Raw genomic sequence first — 12,770 nt, 5'->3', positions numbered from 1 at the left:
AAGTAGCAAGAAAAAGGAAAAAGTTTATATAAGAATTTTTTAAGTATGTGGAAGAAATCTCCTTCCAAAATTTTAACATAACTTCTAACACTCCCTCTTACAGCTGAAAATCTCCATTCTTCTCCATCCTTACACCCCAAAAGTGTATCTGGAGTGTATCTGGAAACTAATTTTACTGAACAAGAATTTAGAGTGAAAAAATTTCACCACAAACCCCTGAAACAACCCAAATATTCTATTTCATTTCCACACTAACTTAGATTTTCTCCATTTTTTCTTCAGGGCTCTTTTCACCTCCTTATTCCTCAAGCTATAAATGATGGGATTCAATAAAGGAGTCACCACAGAATAAGAAAGGGAGAGGAATTTATCCACAGCTGCACAGTAGCTGTATTTTGGCCTCAGGTACATGGAGCCTGCAGTACCATAAAAAAGAGTCACAACCAAGAGGTGTGAGGAGCAAGTGGAAAACGCCTTCTCCTGGCTCTCAGCTGATGCCATGTGAAGAATTGTGGAAATGATACGAATATAGGAATAAATGATCAGCAAGAAAGGGCTGAGAATGGCAAAGACAGCCACCACAATGACCTGGATTTCACTTGGGAAAGTGCTGCCACAGAGCAGGTCCAGGAGAGGCTGAATCTCACAGAAGAAGTGGTCAATGGCAGAACCACACAAGGGTGAGCTGAAGGTGATGAGGGTGTGAACTAAACCCACAGCAGTTCCACAAATGTAAGATCCAGCAACCAGGCTTCTGCAGAGCCTGCTGCTCATGATAATTGTGTAATGCAAGGGGTAGCAAATTGCAAAATAACGATCGAGGGACATGGCAGCCAAGAGAAAGCACTCGGCAACTCCAAAGAAAAGGAAGAAAAACATTTGCATTGCACATCTTGTCTTGGAAATACTTACTGTTCCCACCATCAGGTTCTCGAGAATAGCTGGGATAATGACTGACAAATAGCAGATATCCAAACAGGACAGCTGAGTGAGGAAGAAATACATCGGGGTATGGAGGCTGTTATCACTCTTTATTATGAAAGCTATGACTGTGTTAGCCATCAAGGTGAGGATATAAAGAGACAATAAAACTACAAAGAGCAGAGGGTGCAAATTAGAGATTCCAGAAAAACCCAGGAGTCTGAATTCACTTAATCCACTGAGGTTCCCAAGGATCATCTTTCTCTGGTGCCTTGTAGAGCTCTCTTTGTTTTAATGTTCAGCAGCTGATGAAGCTGCAAACAGCCAGGCAGATCTGCAGTCAGAATACAACTGCCTGCTTGAACACACAAAAGGATGAGTAGAATTTAGAAACTATACAGATTTTGAAAAGATCTTCTGAACAGATGATAAAAATTTCTAAGAAAATAAGGCAGTCTTATACATTAATTTCTTTCTCTATTTTTGACTTATTTTTTTTTCATAGCATTGCCTTCAAAGTTTGCATATTCACTACTGTCTTCATATGCACAGCTACCACTTTTACCCTGTAGAAAAAGAAAAGGTATTAGGGTTATTAGGCAGATATCTTTTTATGAACTAATCAGTTCAAGTCTCCAAAATCATCAGTAGCAATATTTGAATATAACGAAGGTAATTTCTCTGTTACCTGTTGTGAAGTGTGGTAGAAGAAGAGGAAAGGAAAAAAAAAACACTAAATGATGAGGTCTTCAGAAAAGCTTTCAACTCTTGAGCACTCTGTAGTGAAGCAGAAGAGAGGCTTTTTCCACAGCTCTTTATACTATATATATATATATATATATATATATTTGTAAAGTCCACTGAGACTGGCTAGTGCTGATTGGAGCAATAAGGAATAGTTGTTAGGGGCTGGATAAATATGATGCATGTGTATGAGCTGACTCACAGCCACCTCTACTTTTACATAACTTGGAAAGCATTTCTGTACAAACCCAGATATCCTACAGAAATATCAACATCTGGTTTTACTTTGCAGTAATTGCTATCACTCCATAATGCAGCCAAATTAATGACAGAGTTGCCACACAGGCTTACCATGCTTATAATCTCTCAACAAAATTTGAAGGTGAAGTAAAGATCAGCCTATGAAGGAAATGGATTATTGGAATAGAAGATCAATTCCAAGACATTTTTGTATTCTTGAAAAAAACTGCTACACCTGAAACATGGCTGGGACAAATGTTATTTTCTGGGCACAATCCACATTCTTTAGTACTTTTTGCATGGTACTGTGGAGAATTTGTGGGATTATCTGTGTTCACCAGGTAATTATTTCCTGGAATGGACCCCATCCAGAGAATGATAGCCTGAACTCAGATATTAAACTGTGGTTTAGGGTTATTAATCAAATCTCTCTGTTCTCAATGTGTGTGGGGGGTGTATTTTTTGGGATGTCACCAGAGTTTTACCTTCCCATTAGAATGACCCCATAGTGATTTTAGAGGAAACATTTACTCCAATGTAAATGAGCTCTGAGAAGTGATTTAAACATGCAAATGGATTTGCAGGAACTTTCAGCATATATGTATGAATTTCAGAAATTGTAATGAATCTATGCAAGTTACATGATTTAAACCAGTCTGTTAGCCAGCTGTGGTGTGTGCAACTGAAGGATATCCCCTGCTGAAATAAGGTAATGCCACTCTCTAATACTAAAATCACAGTGTTAAAGGGTTTTATTCCTGACTTTCAGTGGCAAAAGCACAATTCTAAAATCTGTTATGGTGGTGCTCTGCAGAACTGGAGTCCACTGACTGCCCACTTTGGGGTTTTTCCATCATTTTTTTTCTGCTTGTTGCATGAGAACATTCCTTAATGCTACCTAGAGTGAAGATAAATTATTTTCCCTGTTGTTGTCCAGATCATCAGAATTAAAAATTGTTGACAGTGATCTATGTCCTGGGATTTTTAGGCACTCTGAGATTTGAAGGGTGCTTTTTATGATATCATGAAGAGGAATGCAGACTCTAGGTTTTGCTGAGGAGCTGTTAATCCTCCTTGGCTTCATGATCCTCTGCTGCCAGATACTTCCCTTGCTTCTGCTGCCGTGTTTTGCAGTCTGCTGCAACACTCCCACTTCAAACCACATTGGTATCTGTACCCATTTTTCATTTCTGGGTCACACCATCAATGAGACTCTGCTGTAGAGGAACTCAAGACAAAAGAGTGTGCATTGATGCAGCCCCACATGTACTTTGGGATAAAGTTGCCCCAAAAGGGCATCCTTGCCCACAAATTAACATGCAGGTTCCCCTACTTCTTCTTCCTAAGGTTTGTCATTAATCAGAAAGATTAAAAGAAATAAACCACCACCAACAACAAATCCCAATCCAACCAAGCAACCAAAAATCAGACACTTTCTTTGCCAAGGGGTCAGATCATCATTCACAGCACAGACCAACTCACTCTATGTCATCCACCACCAGGAGATATTCCCATTATGTTTGGGGGAAGGCTCAATAAACAAGGGGAGGCACAAGTGTTGGTCTTCATTTCCTTTTATGAAAACCTAGTCAAATCCTGTGATGTACGGTGATGTTCCTCCCTGCAGCCCATCCCTCCCTTTACCACAGTTTTGAGTACTACCTACCATCCCCCTTCCACTGTAGAAAAAGAAAATCACTTTCCCCCTTCTCTTCATGAGATCATAGAATGTCATGTTCAAATGGGCCCATAATGCTCATCGCATCCAACTCACTGAAAAGTTACCAGTGAGTGGAGAACAGGCACACTCCAGACAAAGTTTCTCAGAGAAGCCCTCGGGTCAAATCAGCAGGTACAGAAAGGACACTATTGTTTTCTAAACTCCTCAGAGAGGATTTTGGATGCAGCTGGATCCCATCCCAGCCCCAGACTCTTCTACAGTTTATGTCCAAAGGGTTACAGAGGTGTAACTCAGCCTGTATACAACTTTGTCCCATGGAATTAAAGATGGCAAGACAAATAAAAATAAAAACAAGTCTTTATTGAAATTTGATGGCAACGATTAAGCTAAATAACTTGACCAGACTTATTTGCTACATAGCATAGGCAGCCTAATTAACGTAACACAGATTATCTAGAATACTAACATAGCATAACTAATTACCAATTATGTTATAGTATAGTGCACTATCTTTGAAGCAAGACAGAAGCAACTTTATTAAACTAAAAAAACCAATTATTAAGTAGAGATTGATGTCACCCATGCAACAACCATCAGGAAACCAGTTTTGCTCAGTCTTGAGAAGTGACCTTAAACAGTTTCTCTGCTCAAGGGAGGGATCCTCACACACTTTAGGAAGGGATGCTGGAATTTCTTGTCATGCAAAAGTGGGATTGGCCATCTACAGCATAGTGAGACTGGCTGCCTCCGATACATTTTTAGATTATGTTCTCTCTGGTTTATTCAGAAAAGTAGGCTTTGTACCTGAAAAAGCTGTTATCAATTCTTTGGTTTCTTCCCTGTCACAATTAAGACTCTCATGTGAAGGCCTGGAGATCCTTGCTGATGCTGCTGCTGACCCCAGACCAAGGAGTATCTGTTTGCATGTCCTCATCATGTTGGTCACCAAGTCATGACTTTTGCTAAGTCATGTGTACCCTGACTCAAGGACTTTCTGTGTCCTCATCTTCTGCTCTGCCAGTGCAGAGATTCACAAAAGAAACTGGCCGAGATCACAGCTGGGACAGGTGACCTGAACTGTCCAGAGGGACATCCACACCACAGAGCATCATGCCGGGTACAAAAACTGGGAGGAGCTGCCCAGAAAAGTACTAAAATAACCTGTGCTTGCGGATACTAAAAGTCACATTAAAGAGCTTAATGTATCCTGATGTTTTCTGTGACAGTGGTAGTGTGATAGTTTGGTCCAGCTGGTCTCAGAATTCTTGAACACTAAAAACAGGAGGCCCTCCTTGCTCGAGCCTTTCCTGTAAAGTGCAGACAGGACCCAGCTGGAGCTGCTGCATCCCTGCTCAGGCAGAGCATCCTGCCCCAGCTGGCACAGCTCCCTGAGCACTGGGAGGCTGACAGTCCATCACTTGATACTGCAAAAGCCCCACTATTCAACAGGACACACTTCTAACCTCCCCTTCTCAGAGCTGGAGTGGCTGGAGATTCCTCCCATGAGTGGGGCCACCCAGCAAGGTTTCACCTTGAGACTGAGGAAAAGGCCGTGGGCAAGGGTGTGTAATATCAGTCTCTACTTAACATGTCTTTTTCTAGCTCTACTGGAAAAATTGCTTCAATCTTGCTTCCAACTACTGACTTATATTACTTGCAACAACTATCTACAATGTGGAGTAAAGAATTCTAATTAAAGCCTATCAGTCTACACCATCCATCTAAACAAATTGTTCCCTCATCCTTGAGGACACCTTTGCTAAAAAGCGCAGAGTTAATCTTCCATTCTGCTTCAGCCAGGGCCATATACCTGACTGTACCAGTCCCAGAGTGCTCCCAGTGCCCATCAGACACGCATCTCTGGGGCCTGGGAACCCTCCTCTTCCTCGCTGGAGGCCGCTGGGCTGTGAGCTGCACACAGCGGCCCTGGAGGCCCCAGCCCCGCCGTGGGGGTCTCCTCTGCTCCTGCCCCTCGCTGGGGTTTGCTCCCGAGCAGCCCTGAGCATGGGAGCCTGCTCCAGGCAGGAGCTGCAGGGCCCCAGCTCTGTGCTCTGGGCAGGGCTGTGCTCAGCCTGGGGAATGGGTTGCCAGCCGCCTCCTCTCCCTGGCCGAGGGCCCGTAGTCCGTGTGCTGCACAAAGCGGCTGCGGAGGTTGTAGCCGCCCTGCAGGGATGCGCTCGTGTCCCTCTGCCTCAGCAGGGCCTGCTCCTCAGCAGCCTCAGCACACTGCAAGCTCTTCTTGGCCGCTCTGGGAGCTGCAGCATCCCTGGCAGCGGGGGAACAGCTTGGAGGGCTCCTTCTCCTCCCTGCAGAGTGCTCACTGCCCGTGCTGTCCCCAGAGCGGCTGCGGATTTCCCTGCCCTGCAGCCGGGATCTGCTCTGGGCCCGCTCCCTGCCAGGGCCTTCCATGTCCGGGGCCATGTCCTGTAAAGAGAGCTATGGAGAGTTGCTGCCCTTCCCTCCTCCAAGGGCCACAGTCAGTGGGGAACCCCCAGAGATCCCACAGGGGACATTTCAGGGCCTCCCAAAGGCTCTTCTGGAGGCTGCCAAGGCCAAAGGGCCAAATGCACACTAATGGGATGGACCCAGCGTAAGGGTCGGTCTGAAGTTTCCCTCATCTGCCTCACAAGTGTCCAAGCTCAGGGACTGAGACCCTGGGACCCCCCCACTCGCTCTGGACAGGAGATCTGGCCAGGCTGAGGGGGATTCTTGCCGAGGGACTCTTCTGCTGATGGGTGCTGTACTATCGTGGTGCCTTTGAGCAGGCCCATGGATAACAGCGCTCTGTTTCTGCACCTGCTTCACAGTGCAATGATGTCTGTACACAATGGTCTATATATCTCCCCGCCTTTTGACCAGAGGCCACTTGCTTTGGAAAAATACTATAAAAAGTGACTTTTCTGGAGAGACTTTGAGATCTCCCCTCAGAACACGCATCTATTGGCAGGACCACTAGGACATTTGTGTCTCTTGGTTGATCACGAGGACACGTCACATGTGTTGATAGATATTCCCCATTCCCCTTTTTCTCTCCCCCTCTTTACTTTGTTTCCTTTATACCTCTTCCCTCTATCCTAACAACTGAGTTGTTAGCACTCAATAAAGTACATTTTTTTTGCTGTTGAATAAAACTTTAGTCCCTTGCTGTTTGTCTTTTGCACCCTGATGTTAAATGAACCATTATGATCCCCGCTTGTGCTGAGCGGATCGTGACAGCCCAGCTGGGATGCTTGGAGAGGAAGCAGCCCTGTGGCTGTGCAGAGTGCTGCTGAAGGGTGGGAGGGGAAGAGGAGAAATGCTGAGATCCTACAAAGAGATCCACTACCTTTCTGGTGCCCTGACCCTCCCCCCCAGAGTTACCTCTGTGCTGCCAGGCAAACCCTCTGGGCCGATAGAAGCCACCTGCTTGCTGCTGGCTGCCCTCTGAGGAAGGAAGGAAGGGGCATATGGTGGTGCCAGCGAAGAAGAAGCCCTTTCTTCAATCTTCAGATCCAAACATCTGGTGAAAAAAAGACTGATCTCAGTTTAGGGCTGTTGTTGCAGCCTTCTCTGGGGTTCAGTCATTTTCTTTGAGAGGTTTCTATGACAGAGAGAAGACTTAACCAAGGCCAGTAATGGAAATTACAACTAGAGTCCTCCCACTCAGTCTACTCCTGTCCCAGCAAAACCTCATCTTTATACCTTCTACAGCCTCCATTTCATAAATTCACAGACTTGTTTGGATTACAAGGGATCTTAAAGCTCATTTTGTGCCTCCCCCTGTCATGTCACAATAGACCAGGATTCTCCAAGCCCTATCCAACCTGGCCTTGAACACTTCCAGGGATGGGGCACCCACAGCTTCTTTGGGCAGCCTGTTCTGTTGTCTCACTACCCTCACACTGAAGCATTTCTTCCTAATATCCTATTTAAACCTGCCCTGGGTCAGCTGGAAACTGATACCCTTCATCCTGTCCAACCCTGCCTGATAAAGTGTCCCTCCCCATCTTTCTCCTTAAATTCTCTCGCTCTTCTCTACAAAAGTCCAGCATCAGTGAGCAGACAAGGAGCTGCTACATCAGGGCAGCAGCCTGAAGGACAGACATGGGGACAGACAGGTTCCACAGCACTCAATGAAGCAGGTTGTAATTGCATTTAGTGGGAAAAACACTTTGGAAAAGCAAAACAATTAACAGGGAAAAGGAAACATCTTCTGAGCACATCTGAATGCTGGTTATTACCTGGCATAGAACAGCAGGTAGGCTTGCTGCTTGAGAGCTGTGTCAAGGCAACGGAGCTCCACAGATGCATCATCCATCTTGTACCACAGCCCGTTGCTGGCCTGTGAAAAAAGGCAAGGATCTCTGCTTCTCTCCAAAAAAACTACCTAACAAAGAACATGTCAACACAAATCCAGTCCAGCCCCTAAGGAGACCTGCTGCCCCAAAACCCTGGCTGACAGTAACACTGACAGGGAAGTTTCTCTTCCCCACACACATTTTCCCCATTGGGAAGGGAGGAAGTTGCTGATTACCTTTGTGTAGCAGAAATAGTGTCCTCCTTGGCAGGTGTGCCCACTGTGCACCAGGACAGCATACAAGGAGTAATGGAGGGGTTCTCCCTCTGCCTGGGACATGTACGGGCGAAGATCCAGGTACTCGGGGTACTCCACATCCTGCAGAGACACCAGCAGGGCTCAGAAGTGACCCTGACCTGTGGCACAGAGCAGCCTGCCACCTCCAGGGGCCAGAGGGGTGTAAATACATCTGTGGGGCTCAGGAACAGCTGGTTTTTCTTAGAGCAACATGTGATGGTTTGGGTGGCAGGAAACTGTTCTTGCCCAAAGCAGCTCTGTTGGAGAAGAGCACTTGTCTCTCTTCCCAAGGGAATTCTTCCCTCCCCACAAGGGAAAACAACTAACCCAACATAAGTGGCTTGTGACAAGCTTTAGGACACCTGCTCCAGGAAGAGAAAGCTCACACCAGCTATGTACAAACCTTGTGGATCTTGCCACCAGTGAAACAGTCAAACCTTTTCAGACACACTGTGAGAACCTTGGGTGCACAGTGGACTGTGAATCTCTTGGAGGCGGCAACGTTCTTCTTACACCTTGAAACCAAGCACAGAACCAGTGCTGAAGTGCACCCAATCCTCCCCCAAGGTGGCCAGGCAGCCTCTCCAGACTCACACTGCTTTTGCTATTCTAAGGCTACTCACTACCATGTTTTACAAAAGCTGCACCTCATCTGCGTGCAGTAAATCTCCACAAGAAGATGATTTCTGCTCAATGACATGCAGCCCCCTCACACAGGATCTCCTGTTAAGATGTTCTTAGGAATCATCTTACGTGTTGCATTTATAGCAGTTTTCATCATCCAGTTGCTCGGGTCTCACAAAATCCTCCAGAGCTGCCATGAGGGACGAGGCTGCCTGGAGGAGTGAGAAATGAGCACACTGAGCTGCAGGAAATCCCCTCAGCCAAACAATTCCCAGGAGCTGACAAGAAAACCCCTGTAGCTGATGCTGAACATTCCCCTGTGTCCCAGAGGCCCCTGGAGCCATCAAGGAGGACACCATCCATTCCCTTTCCCACCCACCACCAAGATCTCCTGTGCTCACAGTACACTTTTTTAAGACAAATGTGTTGACTCTGGAAAGCTGCAGGGGCCTTTGGATGTCTTGAAGCACAACTGCAAAGCTTCTTACTTTGATATCCAAAGGGATATCCAGGAAGGCCTCGTAGGAGTCAGAAATGGCTTTGCAGCTGAAGCAGGTGACTGGAAGGAAAAATCCAAATGCTGAGCAATGGGAAGCTGACTGACATTTCCCATTTACACACTGTACCTGTCCCACCACTCCCAGGAAGAACTGTCAGAAGGGCACAGGAAATGTCAAAGAGAGTAAGAGTTGTGGAAACGTACCTCTGGACCTCAGAAAGCCTCCAAATATTTGAGAGACAAGGGTAGTGGATTGAGATGAGAGGTCCAAGCTGGAAACAAGTGGTAAGACAGATCATTATCTCCTCCAAGAGTTTTGCTTGGCCTGAAAGGCCAGGGTTTAGGTTTCCTTTGATGTAGCACACCAAGCAGCCCAAAGGCTCCGAGCTGTGGAGGTGATTTGCTTGTGCTTACTCGCTGCTTGCACTTAGACAAGCTCTCTGCATGGCATTGAGAGTACAGGACAAGAAGTCGTGGGCATCTTCCTCCCTGCCAGGCTCAAAGTGTTCTCCTATGCCTAAGAAACAAGTTTGTAGTTCTCTGATACAGGAAGGGAAGAAAACCTGTCCAAGCACCTGGCATGACTTACGTCTGAAAACCCTGAGTACAGCCAAAGGCAGGATGGCACTGACAGGGGATCGCAGGACCTTGTTAACATGTGTTTCCATGATGCACATCATGCAGAAACCCTGCAGGTGACCTGGAGAGGGACACAGGAAGGTCCTTACGTTAGCAAAACATCCACAGCAGTGGGAAACTCCTCCTCTTCCACTCCAGTGCAATACTCCACTCTTCCCAAAGTCCCAGTGATCCCAAGGCATTTTAGTGTACAGAAAATGTTCTCAGAGGGATGCTAAACCCACAGTTTTCTGTGCAATTAGCCAAGAGGGTTTCACTTGGAACAAAGGAATAAAGGAATAAAGAAGAAAAAGGAATAGAGCAATAAAGGAATAAAGGAATAAGGACTTGAGGCTAGAAAGAGTTGCTTTCATGAAGGGTAAGACAGCTGGGTAGGACAAGTGGCTTCTAGGCTTGAGTATTTAAAGCACATAAACTCATAGGGCTGACAATGGGCTGCTGTTCTCCCAAATCAAACTGCAGGATCTGGAAATCTTTGGGACTTGGTTAAGAGATTTTCAGGCTGTTCCTAAAAGCACTCACAGGCCTGGCTGTGCTCTCTGGACAGCAGGTAGTTGGCCAGTGGAGGGGTGTAGGTCAGGCACTGCAGGACAGCATTGAGGAAGCAGGTGTTGCCCACATTGAAGAGCCCTGCCCCAGCACTCTGTGTCTGCTGCCACACCATGCAAATCTTCTCCGGTGGGAAGAGGATCCTTTTTGGAGGAGCCATTCCCTCGGCAACGACTGCAGAGAAATTCCATTTGGAAAGAGGTGAGACAAGGAACTAAAGCATATTTAAACCTGCAGTTTTCTACACAAGCAGTCAGGACAACCAGCTTGAACCCTCAGCTCAGTATCAGGGGAAGCCTAGCACTGCCATTGAAATTTACTGGTTTGGAAAAGTCTGCTCCCCTGCTTACTTTGCAGAGTCCAACAAAACCCAGCTCTGATTTCTGGGTCTCAGGGTACCTTCCTTTCTCACCAGAGCTCTAGACTGGATTATCAGGTCAAGCTTTCCCTGATTGTGACTGACTGTAACTTATTGAAAACAAGCAAATACTGAACACAAAAGGTAATTGAGGGATGTCAGACCTCTCTATCAGCATTGATGTTTCAAAGTCTTGTACACAGTGACAATGGAGAGACAAAAGGTGTTTTCCTGTGACTAGTCATAAACACTTGGGTCAGGCTGGCTGCTCTCAGCAAACATCCCAGAGCTGACTCCAGGCTGTGAGCACATCATTCTGGGATCTGACCACCAGTCATGTCAGTTGTCTGTGGGGAGTCACAAAGTGGAGCTGTTACTCACAGGAATTGTTCTCTGTTGTGGCCATTGCCTCTCTCAGGAACAGAGAGCAAAGCTCTGGACGACGCTCCAGAAAGAGATCAGTGTCAATCCCCTCACCTAATTGCAAAGAAATTACTGTAGCAAACCAAAAGAATAAAAACCCCAAATAAATACAACCTAGAGAAAGACCAGGCTTTGCCATCAAGAGTTTCAGTGGTGCTTGTACCAGCAGCTGAACTGCAGATTCACACCTTTGTGATGGGTGACAGAGCCCCAGGAGGTTCAAAGGTCCTTCTGAAGTGCTCCAGTGCAAGGCACCTTCTCTGAAGAGTCTCTGCTGCTGCTGTCACAGCATCAACAGCAGAGCTCTCTGGCTTCCCCCTCCTCTGCAGGACTGACCAGCTTTCAGCCACTAACTTAACTACTGCCTTTGCTACTCTCCTTTTTCTGTCTCACTCCCTCCTGCAGCAGCCAAGGTGGGCTTTTGCCACTCTGGGCTGAGCCTGGCCCTTCACACTGCAGTCACCCCCTACTTACCTATCCTAGGCTATAGTAAAGAAAGAATCAGCAACTAATAACTCTAGACTAGCCTATATCTGAGCAGCCTACAAAGGTGTAACAGCTCAGCCTTCAGCTAGGAAGGTGTAAACCAGCCTAGACTTCTATCTCCTTCCTCTATGCTCTATCTCAAGAGTTAAATCATAATATCTGAGGGGATGAAAGTCAAAGGGGACAGTAAACAATGAATCTGTTTGAAAGACAGAGAGGTGAGCAGCAAAGGAGGAAGCTGAGCTGTCCTGAAGACCAGCTGGTTCGTTGGCCTTTTCTCAGGACACTGAGCACTGCACAGGTGAGATCACAGTCTCTTGAGAGGTGCCACACCTCTGCCCCTCAGTGACATAGGGACACGCAGTGATGTGTCTCCTGGAGACCACAGAACCCTCCTGGGCACAGGAACCCACCTGTGAAGGATCAGTGAACTCCTTCCCCCAAGCACAGAGCCCAGTGAGCACAGGCCAGCCCAGAGCTGTCACAAGCCAGGTCACACTTCTGTCTGGCACACACAAAGCACAGAAAAGCACTCTATAACTCACAAAATAAATTCTAAGAGTAGGTGTATATTTATTTAGCACTGGGGGGCAGGGGGGACAGCTCCTCCAACATGCACACTTTTGGCAACCTGCAGCTCTCCTTTTATTCTCTACACACTAGGAATGCACAGTTCACCTAATACATATCCATTGCCTCCCCACTTCACATGGAAATCAGTTTCGCTCCTCTTTGCACTGCCCATTGTTCCTTTCAGGTTGTTCTGGTGCTCCTCTGAGGGTCTTTGGGATGAAGTAAATGGTCTTCCTCTCAGAACTTTTCACTTTGCCTCCTTGCACATGCTCTCTCTTTAATCCTTTGGTCATTTTCCAGACTTTGCTATCAGTTTTCCAGGTCTCAGGGGTCTGAGGAGCCCCTTATCCTGCGGTGTCTTTGTCCCTGCATCCTGTTTGCTCATTCTGGCCCTTGACCTCACCCTGCAGCCTTGCTCTCCACCAAAGGGACCCCCCAGGGGCTGTGCTGGGTGAACCTT

The 12,770-nt window shown here is 46.6% G+C and overlaps 2 protein-coding genes across 2 annotated transcripts; both read right to left on the bottom strand.

The window, feature by feature from the left end:
- Window positions 1-240: 240 nt before the first annotated feature.
- LOC306812907 (olfactory receptor 10C1-like) lies at window positions 241-1,005 on the bottom strand (the record flags this gene model as incomplete). The annotated part of the gene is made up of 1 exon (XM_079327830.1): window positions 241-1,005. The coding sequence occupies one exon, from the start codon at window positions 1,003-1,005 to the stop codon at window positions 241-243; it is 765 nt and encodes a 254-aa protein (XP_079183956.1).
- Window positions 1,006-5,653: 4,648 nt separating this feature from the next.
- Window positions 5,654-11,311, bottom strand: LOC306812906 (ubiquitin carboxyl-terminal hydrolase 42-like; the record flags this gene model as incomplete). Its single annotated transcript, XM_079327829.1, has 10 exons — window positions 11,210-11,311; window positions 10,444-10,644; window positions 9,891-9,982; window positions 9,272-9,433; window positions 8,913-8,995; window positions 8,563-8,674; window positions 8,100-8,240; window positions 7,807-7,907; window positions 6,947-7,085; window positions 5,654-6,010 (listed from the first exon to the last, which is right to left on the bottom strand). Exons 1-10 carry the CDS (start codon window positions 11,232-11,234, stop codon window positions 5,654-5,656), a joined length of 1,413 nt encoding a protein of 470 aa, XP_079183955.1. The 5' UTR covers window positions 11,235-11,311.
- Between the last annotated feature and the right edge of the window lie 1,459 nt (window positions 11,312-12,770).

The sequence above is a fragment of the Erithacus rubecula genome (genome assembly GCF_903797595.1).
Source record: "Erithacus rubecula genome assembly, chromosome: 27".
NCBI lineage: Eukaryota > Metazoa > Chordata > Aves > Passeriformes > Muscicapidae > Erithacus > Erithacus rubecula.
This window is presented reverse-complemented; position numbering and strand designations above follow the sequence as displayed.